Consider the following 17,669-nt stretch of genomic DNA (forward strand, 5'->3'; position numbering starts at 1 on the left):
TGAAGAAATTTGATCTGAAAGTTCCATAGACGCTTATTACTATTAGGGAATCAGCTAGTTGTTTTCAGCTAGTTGATGTTTAATTTCTACAGAAGTTCTGATTATAGTACATTGAATACATAACATTTTTCCCATTTTGGTAAATATAAGTCTGAAAATAAATTTACATGGGAATAAAACTGAGCTAGTGTTTATCCTTTGTTTTTGGTAGGACTTACCTAACCAGTTTTATCGGGATTCTCATACTTTACATGAAGTTTTGAGGTGAGTTTCAGTGAAGTCTTCTAAAACTCCAAATTAAATGACAGGAGGTTTAAATTTCAGCCTTGCTTGCTATCTTTTGTTATTTTAGGAAGTATGTGCAGATTGGTCGGTGTCCTCTAATATTTATAATCTCTGACAGTCTCAGTGGAGATAATAGTCAAAGGTTACTGTTTCCCAAAGAAATTCAAGAAGAGTGTGCTATTTCAAATATTAGGTAAGAATGAAATTTCTGCTTAAAATTTCACATACATACTGTATTTTTAATCACATAACCTCTGTCTTTCTTTATAAAACTTTGACAGTTTCAACCCTGTGGCACCAACAATTATGATGAAGTTTCTTAATCGAATAGTGACAGTAGAAGCTAATAAGGTAAGTTTCTTAAGAACTGATTTTTTTGAACTTTACATTGTCATTATAGAAAGCCAAACTTAAGTGGTATTATATAAACTTGAGGAATTAGAGACATGAATTATCTCAGTTTTTAAAATTAAAAAAATTTAATTATACTCCTAAAGCATGTCGAAAATGTAGGAAAGACTGATTTTAAAAACCCTTAACCTGGACTTTGCAGGCAGTGCAGTGGTTAAGACTCCATGCTTCCACTGCAGGGACTGCAGGTTTGATCCCTGGTTGGGGAACCAAGATCTTACATACCATGCAGTGTGGCCAAAAAATAAAAAATTTAAACATCCTTAACCTTTAATTTTCCTTTGCTTGGCTTAGTGTTCTAATTTGTGTCTATTGTTAAGAAACTATTTCCTGCCATCTTGGTTCATTAATCAGTTATAATCCAACTCTACTTTTGTCCTGTGTCACTTTTCAAAGATTTAATAATTTTTTAAAATTATGGTAAAAAATACATCATAAGATTTACCATCTTAGACTTTTTTTTCCAGCTTTATTGAGATATAACTGACATATAACGTCATGTAAGTTTAAAGTGTATGACACATTGACTTGATAAAACTTACATAATGTAAAATGATCGCCACTATAGCATTTTCTAATACCTCCATCATGTCACTTAAATTACCTTTTCTTTTTTGTGATGAGAACACTTAAGATTTTTTTCTCTTAGCAACTTTCAAATATATAATATACACAGTACTACTAACTGTATTTTATATTTGAAATATCTTAACCATTTTTAGCCATCCAGTTCAGTAGTGTTGAGTATACTATCATTGTTCTGAAATAGCTGTTACATTTAATGCATCGTTTTTTTTTTAATCTTTCAAATCAAGATGGTGTTAAAGTTAAATTGGTAAAACTTCTTCTCTCAGCAGCATGGTTCTAGGTGGACCACCTGCTATCAATCAACTGGATTTTACATGAAACATAATTTGTTTTGCAATGCTGGATCACAGGAACTGAGGGAAATCTCCAGGGGAGAGGTTATGTTGAGGATTAAACAAAATGGCGCATGTATGTGGAGCACTTAGCTGAATAAATACAACTATTAATAGTGAAACATTAGAAACACAGTGAATCCAGTAATAGAGGGAGCAGCTGCTGTGGTGAACTATTATGTCCTTAATTCATATTTTGAAAATATTTAGTGGTATGGGTGTATGCTAAGTCACCTCAGTTGTGTCCGACTCCTTGTGACCCTATGGACGGTAGCACACAGGCTCCTCTGTCCATGGGATTCTCCAGGCTAAAACGCTGAAGTGTTGCTGTGTCCTCCTCTAGGGGATCTTCCTGACCCAGTGATTGAACCCATGACCCCGTGGAGTTTTTAACCTGCTGAGCTACCAGAGAAGCCCATAGTAAATGTGCTTAACCTTAAATAGTTGACCTGTAAGAATGTTATCTCTTATGTCTCCTGCATTGGCAGGCAGGTTCTTTACCACTAGCGCCACCTGGGAAGTCCCAGTTAGTGATAAAGGGAAATACAGTTTAATGTCAAGTTAAAAATAACAGGATGCAAAGTTACATGATAATGCTAACAATAGAAATGATGTTTCAGCCTTTGATATATGTCAGGCCCTATGCAAGGTATTTTTACATACTTGATCTTATTAAACCCTTACTACAGTTATACAAATTATCTCCATTTTATGGTAAAGAAACTGAACTTTGCAAGGAAATAACTTGAATAATATTCCATGACTATTAAGTGTCAGATGAGTTGGAAGTTTTGTTCTGACTCCAAATTACCGTGCTAAAACGAAACATAGATTTGTTAATCTATGTTAATCTATGACGGCCCAATGCACATATATACATCAACCTATATATACTAAAAGAAATCACATAAAAATGCTAAGTGGGATTCTGGGTGGTTGAATTACTTACAATTTTTTTCTACATTCTCTACTATAAGCATGATAACTATAAACTATAGTTTTAAATATTTATTAAAAAGTTGGAGAAATAATAAAAAGTCAGCCTCATGTTACTTTATCATGTGACTTACAATTTTTTTAAGACTAAGTCATTAAATTGCAAATGGCATTTACTCTAGCAAGTTGTTTTATACTAGTAAAATAATTACCATAACTTCTTTGTTACGTATTTAATGTGATGTGCTTAGTCACTCAGCCATGTCAGACTCTTTGCCACCCCGTGGACTGCAGCCCACCAGGCTCCTCTGTCTAGTATTCTTCAGGCAAGAATACTAGAGTGGGTTGCCATGCCCCCCTCCATAGGACCTTCCCAACCCAGGGATCGAACCCAGGTCTCCTGCATTGCAGGCAGATTCTTTACCATCTGAGCCACCAGGGACGCCCAGGAATACTGGAGTGGGTAGCCTGTCCCTTCTCCAGGGAATCTTCTCGGCCCAGCATCAAACTGGAGTCTCCTACATTGCACATGGAGTTTTTACCTGCTGAGCTACCAGGGAAGCCCATAGTAAATGTGCTTTACCTTAAATAGTTGACCTGTAAGAATGTTAGAACTAGTATAGTTTTGAAATCATCATTGATATGTTACATCACAGGAGCAGCAGTAAGCCCAATATTTAAATAAAAATCAAATGTAAATATAAAATCAAATGTTATGATACTGTCTAGGGTTGCCAAGGATGATAACAATAGTATAAGAAGATTTAAGTGAGTTTAATCTCTTTTATTCCATAGCTTAGTTAATTATCTTAAGAAAGAGTATAGACATCTTATGTGAATGAGTTACAATAAAGAGTGTTGACTATCTTAAGTGTTTAAGTTTAAATAAATGTTTCTGTGTATTTATAGGAAAAAAGATCTTTAGTCTTTTCTGATGTCATTAGGTATATAAAGTGTGGAAGGAACTGCTGATCACACATTTCAGCCACATTTGCTATGTTCTCCGTAGTTAACATCTGTAGTATTTTCTTCAGCTCCAAGAATCATGATTTCAAATTATATTTCCTTGCTGGCAAATTTAAATTTTTTCAAAAACAAGCTACTCCTCCCAAAACAATTTTTAAAGTAAATGTGTTCACAATATAAATGCAGTTAATCTGGAAGCGAAGGCATGAGCAAGAAAATTTTGTGAGTGATAAAGAGAAACTTGGTGTCTAGATATTTGAACATAATATGAGACTGTAGAGAGTACAGCAGTGATATCAGTGTAAGGATAGACAAATGGAAGAGTAACATGAGAAGACAGCACAGACTAGATCAGTATGTGTAAATGGAGTTTTTTTAACACAATGAAAGTAGCATTTTACATCATGAGGGAAAGAGAATAGACTGTTAATGGTTAATAAGTGGTATCGGAACAATTGCATATTCAAACAGAAGAACATAAGATTGTCTCTTTCGTTCATACTATGCAGAAAAATAATTTAAACCTTGATTTAAAATTTAAATACAAAAATTAGAAGAGTATTAGGAAAAAAATACTTTGAGTTGGGGGAAAGTCTTCCTAAACAAACAAAAAAAACCTGAGAGCCATGGATTTACTTCAAAAAAATGGGAAACTTAGGAAATAACAGAAGACATGGTAAACAAAGATAAAAGACAAACATGGGAATGAAAGACAAATGGATAGTAAACATGAGAGGTATTCAGGCCTGCTAGTAATCAGAGAAAAAGATTGATAAACAGCGTTGCCAAAGATAAGGAAAAATGGACACTCTCACCTACCATTGCTGGGAAAAATAAAACTGGTAAATGTTACAGACACTTTGCACGACACTCTACAGAAGTATTCATGCATGTTGGCAAAGGTATATACAGTTGACTCTTGAACTACATGGGTCCACATATATATGCATTTTTTTCAGTAAATACTACAGTACTACATGATCCATGATTGGTTGAATCCAAAGAATCAGAACTACAGCTGCAGAGGGTCAACTATAAGTTATACTTGGATTTTTATCTCTGAGAGAGGCTCCTGTCACTAACCCCACACTATACAAGGATCAACTATATATATAGTATGTGTGTATCTATATATATATAGAGAGAGAGGTCTGGAATGGTTGGAAAAAAATGGAAACGTAAATATCCCTTCATTGACAGAAGTATTAGTTTAATTACTGTATAACCATAATTTTTTTTAATTATATAGATTTAAAGGAACTAACATAGATCATAAAGAATGGAATAATACATATGATCCCCACTTGTGTTTAAAAAACTAGCTCTTTGTATATACTTATAGATACTATATATACTTACAGTTGTATGAGCACAAAAAATGGTCTGGAAAGGTTCCTACCAAAATGTTAGCAGTTGTGACAAAGTTGGAATCGTGGAGACTAAAAGTATACTAACTTGCATAAAGAACTTTTAAGACAGCTTTCATTATTAATACAGTTAAAAATATATTGAAAATCATAGCACAGTACTGTTTTTCTGTTTTAAGCAATTTTTACAGGACCTGAAATGGGTTCACCTTTGAGCAATCACATGAATCCAGCTAAAGTCATATTGTCGGTAAACTATTTAAGAATTTCTGAAGGGAAAAGAGAGGATAAATTTCTCTTGCGTTACACTTGATCTACCAAGGATGTGAAATGTGATATATCATATACCTTAAATAACTATGAAGTTTAGGGTTTAAATATGAGTTGATGCAGTTGTGGTTTTTTAATACTCAACAGACTATACAAATATGGTGAAGACTCCAGTGTAGGGATTTTCATATAAGTTTCAAATTTTCTTGTGTATTTAGTTTTATTGCATTGTATTATATTTTGAGGTCTCTCTCTGTGCATATATGTATATGTGTGTATCTATACATTTTATATATGTGTGTGTGTATATATATATATATATATATATATAGTGAGAGAACTTCAAAATATTATATAGCCTAGTCCAAGTAAAAAAGTAAAACTGTTTTATAATCTTGATTATTTACTTTAAGGGGTCATTGACACTTGTACCTTCATAAGCAGACTATTTAACATGTAGGCTTTTTGGCATGCAAATTTGAAAGATTCTAATATACTTCCATTAAGTTTAGAAAATAGAGAGTTTTGGTTTTTGTTTTAGAAAACATATATTTTTAAAATTTTAATTGTTTCATTTTAGAATGGAGGAAAAATTGTCCCTGATAAAACTTCTCTAGAGTTTCTCTGTCAAGGATGCTCTGGTGATATCAGAAGTGCAATAAATAGCCTCCAGTTTTCTTCCTCAACAGGTAATTGGTAAAGATACACTCATAATATTAATTAGGTGACTAACTTTTTCTTGTTCATGAAATGAAATTAAATTAAACATACTTTAACTTGAAATTGATATATACCCACTTATATTTTTTATTGAGACAAAATAATAAAATTATGTATGTATGTGTACATAGACACACCCCTATGAACGTGTCACCATATATATTTGTATATCTGAGGTAAAACTTATTTACATAGTTTGCCACTTTACCTTTCAAAGTTAATTTGGAATGAGACTTTCTGGGAAAAAATTGTGGCTCTGCCACTTTTTAGTGACTTAATCGTGCAAGTTACTTAGTCTTTCCATGCCTTTATTTTTTCACCTCTTATATGAGCACCTGTCTCATCAAGTTATGTGAAGAGTAAGTGAGGTAATACAGAGTGTTTATTCCAGGGCTTGACACATACTGAGTTCTGAAATGGCCAGCTGTTAGAGTTTGATATTGGTTTATATAAGATATGTTTAACAAATATATTTCCACTTATTAAGAAACAAAAGGAGTGCCTAGCCATGCTGAAGTAAAGAGATAGCCCCACTAATGGGAATGAATTAATTTTTATTCTTAATGATCATAATTTACTGCACACAGTCATCATCAGAAAACTTTTAACAGGTGACCTACTCGATGCTTAACATTGAGAGATTGACCTTAAAAAATTAATAGCTCTTTGGTGCTCTCAAAATCCACCTGAAATCTAGTTTCTATCCACAAGTGTAACCTGTTCACTTAGTTTCATCTTTGTTTTTCAAAATAACTGTAAAGAATTAGACATTTTAACTCAACCAAAACCAGAATTCTGCTTCTTCCTATAGAAACATAAATGTAAATTATCCTTAGGTTCACTACTAGAATTAGGAGTGGGCCAGTTTGAGATCCTGACTACCGTTTATAATATTATTGCTCTGAACTCAGAAATTTCAGAAGGAAGAAAATAATAATTTTGGGGTGGGTTAGAAACTATATTAGCAGTTGTATGTTTTTTCATCTAATTCTCAGACCAGCCTAATGAGATAGTACTACAATTGAAAACCCAGATTCTGTGTTTCTGCTCTTCCAGGCTGGTTTTCTAAAATCATGCATTCTGAATTTTCAAAAGTAGATTTCCCAGTGAAATATGAACATGGGCATATTCAGAAGTTGGAGACTGCCCAAATCAGTAAAGAAGTAATATAGAGTCATTGTTAAGCAGGGTTTGCAGAACCAGACTGCCCAGATTCAAATCACTTGCTAGCTGATGACCTTAGCCATTTACTTAACCTCTTTATGTCTCATTTCTTTACTCTGTATAGTAATCGTTCTTCCTTCATAGTTATTGTGAGGACTGAATTGGTTAGTACATACCATGCACCAAGAATAGTACCTTGCCTTTGTGAGAAACCAAGGTAATATAACTATATTAGTATGTCATTGTGTATGTGAAAATTTGAAAGGTGTCAAGTCATATTTTATTTATTTTTATTGTTGCAGTGTTTATTATGTATTTGACACACATACACAAAACTTAAGGAGAAAAATGAATTGTATAGATCAAGCTTACTTGTGTAAATAGTTCTGGTGGGACTACATAATTTCAGTCACTGAAGATTAAATCTAGCTCATGACATACTTTCAGATGACATTTTATGTCCTTAGTAGTTTAGTAACTGAAAGAGGGCTCTGATTCAGTTTGTATACCTCATTATTATTTATTAGAAAAGCATTTAAAGTAGAATACTTAGTGTAACTATATCTGAAATGTTCTGTTTTACTTTTCATGTTTTAATTTTATTTTAAATATTGTTTCTTTGGTGTATATTATTTAGGAAAGAACAATTTACGGCCAAGGAAAAAAGGAATGTCTTCCTTAAAATCAGATGTTGTGCTGTCAAAATCAAAACGAAGACAAAAAACTGATAGGATATTTGAAAATCAGGAGGTTCAAGCTATTGGTGGCAAAGATGTTTCCCTCTTTCTCTTCAGAGCTTTGGGGAAAATACTATATTGTAAACGTAAGAAAACATTATTCATTTTTTAAAAATATCTTATTATCTTACAATTAAAATTTAAAAACCCCATTTTTCAGAATGTCATACATTAGGTTCAGTTTCAAGAAAGAGCTAAGATAGGTCAGATACTCTTTGGCACGACGTAAGGAAGACATAGCAGGAAAATGTACTTAGAGTATTTTTGGATTATAAGTGGAATTAAACATAAAAATCAACTATTAAAAAAAAATCACCTGTTGAAAAATTTTCAAATGAGAGGTGCTATATAAAGATGGTGTTGTTTTTTAATAATCCCAGACGTTTTTTTTTGTAGGCACACCTGTAACAGAAGTAGACTCACCTCGATTACCTTCTCATTTATCAGAGTATGACCGGGATACACTGCTTGTTCAGCCTGAGGTAAAGTCTTTAATAATACCTAGTACTATTTACACAATACATGCTATTTACATTTGTGTCCATATAAATTTAACCAGTGAATTTTTACTAAAATTATATATGCTTTATTTTTTATAGGAAGTAGTAGAAATGTCACACATGCCAGGAGAGTTATTTAATTTATATCTTCACCAGAACTATGTAGATTTCTTCACGGAAGTGGATGATCTTGTGAGAGCCAGTGAATTTCTGAGTTTTGCGGATATCCTCAGTGGTGACTGGAATGTAAGACTTAAGTGTTTGGTTTATGACTATTTCCTCAGAACTGAGAAAGAAAGTTTACTTTTATTCATACTTACGTGACATTATTTTAATTAACTTTTTAATAACTATGACAAAATTAATTTCATGCAACCAGTGTTCGCAGTGAAACTTCTGCAGTGAATCTGCTTTTTCTATGTTAATGTAGCACTAATTTTTTCTAAAGTTATTTTGTAATAATAAAACTAATACATAGTTGGAAAACTTGACAAATTGAAAAGTAGATTGAAGGGAAGGAATGTGCTACTTTCTTTTCATTTTTTCTTTTGGCCATACCATGTGACATGTGGGGTCTTAGTTCCCTGACCAGGGAATGCCCTGTACTACTTTCTGTGCTTTCTGAGTTTTTAAATTTATTTATTTAAAATTTGAAATTATTCATTATAAAGCTTGTAATTTTTCTTAATATTTTAACTTTGCTCTGACTGGTATAGTAGTCACTAGATACACATGGCTATTTAAGTGAAATTAAAAATTCAGTTCCCTGGTCATGCTAGCCATATTTCCAGCATTTAAACATTTATGATACAGTTTCTGTTATATACTTAGAGTTTCACTATTTAGTAGTTGCATTTGCTTAATTATTTTATATTGCTTTTTTTATTTTGAAATTTTATAACTCTACTGACAAATAGAATATACAATGACTATCTGAACACCTTTAACTTTTGTTCATCAGTTTTCACATTTTTCCACATTTGCTTAGTCTGTATTTTTACACACTTGTTTTGGCTGAATACTTGGAAAGTAATTGGAGCATCACAGCACTTACTTAAGCATGGATAAGGACACTGCTCTATTACAACCACAATAGCATTATCACACCTAAAGAGAATTAATATAATCAGTATGTATTATAATTAACATAAATTCAGTAAGGATACTATCCTCCTTCCTGCTTCCCAGTTACTTCAAAAATGTATTTAAAGTTATCCCTACCACCCCGTCTGATACACAGTTAATAGTCGCACATAGCATTTGGTGGCTATGTCTCCGCTGAATTTTCTTCAGATAATTTTGTGGCATTATTATGTTTAGGGCTATGGTGAATGTGAAAAAAATGACTATGTAGTAAATAAATACGGTTAGCCTTTTTGGGGAGTCAGTAGTACCAATAAGTACTATCTTACAAATCTCTTATTTTCTTTATTTTTTATTCTTTTTTAGACACGCTCTTCACTCAGGGAATATAGTACATCTATAGCTACGAGAGGTGTCATACATTCCAACAAATCCCGAGGATTTGCTCATTGCCAAGGAGGGGGATCAAGTTTTCGACCCTTGCACAAACCCCAGTGGTTTCTAATAAATAAAAAGGTAAAAAAGAGAATGGTACATTTTCAATAAGTGAACTCCTTATGGTGTGTGAATTATATCCCAATAAATCTATTTTTTTTATTTAAGAGAAAAATGATCTTTCATTCTTAATAAGAAATAGTGGCTAAGGCTTTTAGTTTTCTTAGCATTATGATAAAACATTAAAAGGACAGTCTTCTTAAATGCTTTTTTAAAGAAAAAGCACTCAAAATTTGAAAGCATATGCCTGTTTTATTGGAATCAAAGTATACAGGCCTGCTTTGTTTCATTGCACTTTTTTAAAGTGCTTTGCAGATAATGCGTTTCTTACAAATCGAAGGTTTGTGGCAGTCCTGCATCACGCAAGTCTGTCAGAACTATTTTCCCAACAGCACTGCTTACTCTGTGTCATACTTTTATACAATATTTCAAACTCTTCACCAGCAAAAAAAAAATCATGACTGGATGAAGGCTCAGGTGATGGTTAGCATATTTTAAGCAATGAATTTTTTAATTAGTGGGCTTTCCAGGTGGCTCAGTGGTAAAGAATCCACCTGCTAAGCAGGAGACATGGGTTCAATCCCTAGGTAGGGAAGATCTTCTGGAGAAGGAAATGGCAACCCACTCCAGTATTCTTACCTGAGAAATCCCATCAACAGAGGAGCCTGGTGGGCTACAGTCCTTAGGGTCACAAAGAATTGGACAAAACTTAACGACTAAACAGCAGCAGAAATTTTTCATTAAACTATGTTGCACGCTTTAATAGACTATAGTCTAATGTGAGCATAACTTTTATATGCACTGGAAAACCACAGCATTTGTGTGACTTGCTTTATTGTGATATTCACTTGATTGAAGTGGTCTAAAACTGAACCCACAATACTCTGAGGTATGCCTGTAGTTATATTTTTGTTTCAGTTGAAAATAAATCCTGGCTTTACCTCTAACCATCTGGACAAGTTATTTCACCTAGTATGCCTCTAGATTCTGATTCCACAGCTATAAATGTATAGGACTGGATTATTTAGAAGTCAAAAACAGGTGGCTCACAATTTGAATACAACACACAACACAAATAGATTTTTTAATGAATTGCCCATGTTTAAAAACTAGTTTAATAGTTAAAACTCAGATAAGAAATTCTGGCCTCAGAATTTCTTGAGTGTCCTGGGGAAAAAAAAAAAAAAGAGGGCAACACTGGTCCATATTTTACATGGCTGTAATTGGCTCAAGCCAAGTATAACCTGCCCCTTGGTGGCGGGAGTGATGGGTGCCGCTGTCCCCAGATATTCTGCTGCACTGATTTCTATTACCTGCTTGACCTCCTGTAGCATCTGACTTTGTGACCCCTGAACTAGGTCATCTCTAAGATGTCTTCCAGTTCTAAATTCATGTAGCTAAAATATGAAAGTATCATTCATTACTTGAGAAAAATCTTCCAGTGGATTTCTTGGAGCAACTGTAAGCAATTTATGTCCCTTATCGACTTGCTTTGCTCTTTATAGCATGTGTATTAATTTTTCATTTGTTACATATAAGTGATCTACAACCGTGGGCTTCTGAAACGCTAGAGATTATATTTCTCTTGCCATCACCATAACACTGCACCTCTCTTAACTGAAGAAAATACATTCTTTTATTGAGAAACAGTATCTTCACATAATTGGTGTATGTGTATGCTCATAAACAGAAATCCTTTAATTTTTTTAAGGACCTTCTACCTAAGGTGTTGTTCTTTCTGCTATTATATCAAATGTGAATTAGTTGCACAGATAAAGTGCTTTGTTAGATAATACTAGGACTTACTAGAAAAGACCCTGATGCTGGGAAAGACAGGGCAGGAGGAGGAGGAGACAGAGGATGAGATGCTTGGATGGCATCACCTACTCAATGGCCATGAGTTTGAGCAAACTCCGGGAGACAGCAAAGCACAAGGAAACCTGGGGTGCTGCAGTCCATGAGGTCTCAGAGTCAGACACGACTTAGCAGTTGAACAAGAACAGGACAGTTAGAAAGGACTAATCAAGCTGCTTGATGCGGCCAGAAAAGAAGACTGATGAGATAAACTTCTAAAGTATCTAGTGTAGAAACCCACACATATTGTGACATAATAAACTTATGTGTAGGAATAAATATCCATATTTAAATTTTTATTTTTCATTTCACCTTTTTTTTCTCTCTACAGTATCGGGAAAATTGCCTGGCAGCAAAAGCACTTTTTTCTGATTTCTGCTTACCAGCCTTGTGCCTCCAGACTCAGCTATTGCCATACCTCACTTTGCTAACCATTCCAATGAGAAATCAAGGTAATATACATGGGTTTTTATTATTCCCAAGAAGTAGTGTTTTATAACATTATATTTTTGTGCATCAAGTCATTTCTGTGTACCACTGACACTCAGTTTTTTCCCCGTTGTTTTTTGAATCAGAATTAATACTGCTTTTTGATAAAAAAAAGAAGTATAAAAGTAAAAATCGAAAGTCCTCTATAAACCATGGGTAATTCCTTTTCACAGATTGGTGTAAATTCTTCTAGACTTTTTTCTGTGCAGATATAATAATGAAAGTGATCTTTAATTTGCTTTTGTCACTTATCATACATAGAACGCCATATTTTATAAATTAGTGCAAAGGAGCTCTGGAGGCTGGGAAGTCCAAAATCAGGGTGCCAGCATACCCAGTGTCTGGTGAGGCCTACTTTTGATCTTGCAGATGGCCATCCTGTTGTATTCTGACGTGGTAAAGAGAGGAGGAAGAAAGCTCTCTCTGGGGTCTCTTTTATAAAGACACTAATCCCATTCATGAGGGCTCTACCCTCATGACCTAAGCACCTCCCAAAGCCCCATCTCCTAAAGGCGTTAGGATTCAAAATATGACTTTGAGGTGACAGAAACATTTAGTCCGTAATAGCAGCAATGCTAAAGTATATTCAGATCTAACTCATTCAACCTTGTTGATAATGTATTTTGGTTGATTCAGTATTACAAATAGTGTCCATTAATAGTATATTTACATTGTTTTTCCTAATTTTGAAGTTATAAGTAATGCTTTAAAAAAAAGTGAGAGATTTCCCTGGTGGTCCAGTGGTTAAGAATCCACCGTCCGATGCAGAGGATGTGGGTTCAAAGATCTCACACGCTGTGAAGCAGCTGAGCCCACCTGCTGCAACTCAAGAAAGCCTACACGCTGCACAGAGACTCCGTGCGGCCAAAAACCTGTGTGATACCCACTTGCCCGATATATGTGTACCGAGGTTTGCCTTTCTTGAAGAGCAGTTTTCCATCCGTTGTTTCTCTTTTTTTTTTTTTTCTCTTTTTTAACATATATCTTAAGGGCCATATTTCATTAACAGTCTTAGGTCACATGTCTGTGGTGCTGATCTTCAAGGTAGAACAGAGAATTTGTGTAATATTGAAAATATAATCTATTACATAACTCATCAAACTTCTCATAAGTTTTATTTCTTTTTATTGTTTGGCCACATCCCATGGTATGTGGGACCTTAGATCCCTGATCAAGAAATGAACCCACGCCCCCTGCATTGGAAGGCAGAATCTTAACCACTAGACTGCTAGGAAGTCCCAAAACTTCTCATAAATTTCAATGATAGTGTTTGTCTTATGAATGATCAGAAGAGAAGATTATTGAGTAAATGTCTACCTTCATACAAGAGTTTCATCTTTTAAGAATATTGATACTTAAAAATTTTAAATATTCTATATTTATAGGCAGAAGTGAGATGACTTTTGAATAGTGTGCATGTTTAATCTGTGAGTCAGAATCCAGAGAGTTCCGTATGCTTGCCTATTAATTTTAGATTATACTCATATTTATTTGGCTGTGCTGTGTGGCTTATAGGATCATAGTTCCCTGACCAGGGATTAGACCTGGGCCTTTAGCAGTGAAAATGTAAAGTCCTAACCACTGCATCGCCAGGGAACTCTCAGATTACGTTAGCTTTTAAACTTAGAAATTACAAGAATGGTACAAAGGAAATTCTTGTATATCCTTCACAAAGATTCCTCAGTGTTTCATTTTTACCATATTTGCCTTGTTTTCTTTGTCTTTATACACACTTGTACACAAATATATTTTTTCTGAACCATGTTTGAGGAAAGTACAGACATGATGCCCATTATTCTTAAACACTTCAGCATGTACTTCCTGAAACCAAGGATATTCTCCCATATCACCACAATATTTACAACAAAATCAGGAAATTAATTTTGATACATTACCGCTAATTCATAGTTTAATTATTAGACCCCATTTATAATTTTTAGACCCCATTCAAATTTTGCCAGTTGTCCTAATAATGCCCTTTGCAAAATAACAACAAAAACTTGTTCTCTTTCTTGTCCAAAAATCCAGTGCAAGATCAGATGATTCACTTAGCTATTCAGTTGCTATCTCTTCAGTCTCCTTGATTTAGAATAGTACCTTGTTGTTTCTTTGTCCATTATGTCTTTTTTTTGGCTGCACTGGGTCTTCCTTGCAGTATGCAGGGTTTTTCCCTGCTTGCGGCACACAAGGGCTTCTCTAGTTGAGGCTCACGGGCTTCTCTTGTTGGGCACCCTGGCTTCCGGCTGCGGAGCACTGGCTCTAGAGCACGCAGACTCAGGAGCTGCGGCACGTGGGCGTCTGTAGTTGTGGCGCATGGACTTAGTTATTCCGTGGTCTGTAGGATCCTAGGTCTTGACCAGGGATCAGTCTTGTGTCCTCTGCATTGGAAGGCAGATTCTTAACCACTGGCCCACCCCTGTCCATTGCAAATTGAAACATATAAGATTGTTACAAAATGGACTGTCCCTCAGTTTCGGTTTATCTGAGGATTTGGGTTTATCTGTCTGAGTGGATACAGGTATGTATTTTTGTCAGGAATACCACAAAAGTGATGCCATGTTCTTCTCAGTGCATCACATCAGGAGAATACAGTGTCTGTTTATACCATGCTGGTAAAGTTAACTTTAATTATTTTGTAAGGTAATTATCTCTGAGGTTCTCTAATGTAAAATCATTAAGTGTTTTGTGGGGAGACACTTTGAGACTATGTAAATATCCTGTATCTCATTAAAATTTCACCCACTGGTCACAGCATCTTTTGATAATTATTTCCTGAATCTGTGATAGTTGGCAAGTCACGATTTTCTAATGGCATTATTCCTTCTCCATTCCTGTTGGTAAATTCTGCTGTAAGGTATCGCTTCACCCTCTTCCGTTTGTTTTCATTAGTATGGAGTCTGGATTCTTTGTCAGCTGTTGTTTTGCACTATCATTATTTATTTTGGCCCAGATTTGGCCAATGCAAGCTGCTTTAGGTGACTTTGCCTTTACTCTTAGAGTAGTTTCTGATACAAAATGTTCCAGAATTATTTAATACTTTGCTGCCCAAAAAAAGTCTATTTTTGGACTTAGAAATCTCTAGGAGTTCTGGTTCCTTTTAGTGGATATGGACCTGTCTCCCACTTTGCTAAATATATTTGCTTAATTCTTCTGTCTATAACCTATCTCCTAACCATGCAGGCTATTCCTTCAGCTCCAGCCTGTTGCCACCAACTCATGTTGGCACAGCTGGCCACATTCTTTGTCCCATTCCCACTGTGGGAAAGTGAATTGGTTTGATTTAATAAGAGTCCCCTTGGACAAGACTCGTCAGCATCACCTGGAAGCTGGAGAAAAATGCAGAATCTCAGGCCTCAGTCAAGACCTGCTGAATTGATCTGCATTTTAATGAGATTTTCCAGGTGATTCTTATGCAGATGTTTGAGAAGTATTGGTTTGCATTACTCACGCTGGAATCTTCTGGAGAATCATTATATCCACTAGTTACAAGTTCAGATTCCAGGATCACAACTCAGGTTTTCCATATCAAAAAGCTGTTTTTGAAAATCCTAATGGTGTCATATATTGGATTTTTAAAAAGGTAGGTGTCCAAGAGCTCTCATAGAGTTTGTTTTGCAAACTTTAGAAGGTTCACAAATATAGTCAAAAATAGGATGTTTTGGCTTTTCTTTTTATTCATCAATTTTTTTCTTCTTATTCATCAAATTTTATCCCATTTCTTTCATTTTATTTACTGTGTCATTTCAGACATTATCACTGTTTCTTCTTCTTTCTCTCCATCCTCTTTGCTAGTCCTCCATTAGTGTTTGTTGGAAGGCTTTAAAAAAGCATTCTGTTTTCTCTTTCATTGCATAATCTCTGTCAGTCTGTGTTCAGGGTTACGGATTGTTTCTTCTCCTTGTTCAAACAAGTCCAGATTTCCATTTGGTTCTTTTTGCAATTTTCTTCTCTATTAAGGCCTTCCCTGGTGGCTCACACGGTCAAGAATCTGCCTGCAGTGCGGGAGACCTGGATTCAATCCCTGGGTCGGGAGATCCCCTGGAGAAGGGCATAGAAACCCACTCTAATATTCTTGCCTAGAGAATTCCACGGACAGAGGATCCTGGCGAGATACAGCCTATAAGTTGGACACAACTGAGTGACTAACACAGTTCTCTTTACTGATATTCCCTATTTTATGAACCATTGTCATTATAGCTCTCATGACTTCTTTAAATAAGGTTTCCTTTTGTTCTTTGAAAATCTTTATAATGGCTCCTGTCCATGAAGTCTTTTTCTGTTGAGTTTAATGTCTGGTCCCTCTCAGAGTTTCTGTTACCTACCCTTCTCCTGTGTATGGATCACATTTTCTTGTTTCTTTGTATCATCTCACAATGTTCTGTTGAAAACTGGGCTAATTTGGGTAATATATTGTAGCTCCTCTGGATACTGAGTCACCTCCACTCTCTGGGGCTTGTGTTTTCTGTTGTTTGTTAATTAATTGTTTAGTGATTTGGCTAAACTATTGATGAAGTCTGTTTCCCTTACAGTGTGAAGCTTCTGTCACTCCTCAGTGAGCTCAGCTTTGGACATGCCCACAATCACCATGAGATGACAGGAGGGCTGTTTGTAACTGTCTCTTTCCCTTATTTTTGTTAAATTGTTTGCCTTGCTTGATATCACACCCACCTGTTCTGTTTAAGTAGTTACTGTCAGATTCCTCTATTGTTTTCAATAGTGTCAAGGGGTTATAAATTATTCCACAGTCTGATCCAGTTAAATGTGGGCATGTGTAAACCTTGAAGCGAGTGTCAGGTTTGATCTGACCCAGGGGAAGGGGGGTGGATCTTCTTACTTGTCTCTTTCCTAGTTCTTTTCTGGTAAACTAGCTGGCTTTTGCTCAGCTTGTTAGTCTTAATTAAGAGGGGCTATTGGTTTCAAGAGGGCCCCTTGGCTTGAACTTCCCCAACATTCTGTTTCTTATAGAGCCAGTTCCTCTGGGCAGAGCTTCAGAGCGGTCTTTTCCTATAGGAGGCCTCTGGGCAAAATCTCTGAGCCACTCTTCTACGTGTGTGCTCAGCTGAAGGGAGCCGCTGATGATCTAGGCTTGGGCTCTCCCACTGGGGACATTCTGCCCTACAAATGAGTTGGGGGCGAGGGTGATTGCAGTTCAAAGAGGAGGCAGTGTTCTTGCACTGCTGTGCCCTGGGGTAGAGTCTCCATCCTTTGCTCGGGGCTGGGTGGAGAAAGGGAGCCCCAAACTCTCGGCTGGCGACACTCTGTAGGGGAAGCTCTGTGTTCTTGGCTGCGTCCACCTGGAGTGAAGTATCTCCCAAGTTGAGGAAGGGGAAGAGCAGATCATGACTCAAATGTGAGACTCTTTGCTGTTAGGCATTCTTGAGTAAATATTTCCTCATAACATAACATTTACCATCTTAAACTATTTTATTTGTTTATTGATTTGGTTGTGCTGGGTCTTTGTATCTGCACAGG

General features: G+C 35.5%; 1 protein-coding gene across 2 annotated transcripts in view; it reads left to right on the forward strand.

Moving 5' to 3' along the window:
* The window catches only part of RAD17 (RAD17 checkpoint clamp loader component), a 34,004-nt gene that overhangs the window by 12,477 nt on the left and 3,858 nt on the right, over positions 1–17,669 (forward strand). For both annotated transcript variants that reach the window (XM_005889351.3, XM_070357556.1), the window contains exons 7-15: positions 212–264; positions 353–478; positions 567–636; positions 5,736–5,844; positions 7,677–7,862; positions 8,173–8,258; positions 8,376–8,522; positions 9,726–9,875; positions 12,040–12,160. In XM_005889351.3, the coding sequence (XP_005889413.1) occupies positions 212–264; positions 353–478; positions 567–636; positions 5,736–5,844; positions 7,677–7,862; positions 8,173–8,258; positions 8,376–8,522; positions 9,726–9,875; positions 12,040–12,160 (1,048 nt within the window). The remainder of the gene's footprint in view (positions 1–211; positions 265–352; positions 479–566; positions 637–5,735; positions 5,845–7,676; positions 7,863–8,172; positions 8,259–8,375; positions 8,523–9,725; positions 9,876–12,039; positions 12,161–17,669) is intronic.

The sequence above is a fragment of the Bos mutus genome, chromosome 20 (genome assembly GCF_027580195.1).
Source record: "Bos mutus isolate GX-2022 chromosome 20, NWIPB_WYAK_1.1, whole genome shotgun sequence".
NCBI classification, from domain to species: Eukaryota; Metazoa; Chordata; class Mammalia; order Artiodactyla; family Bovidae; genus Bos; species Bos mutus.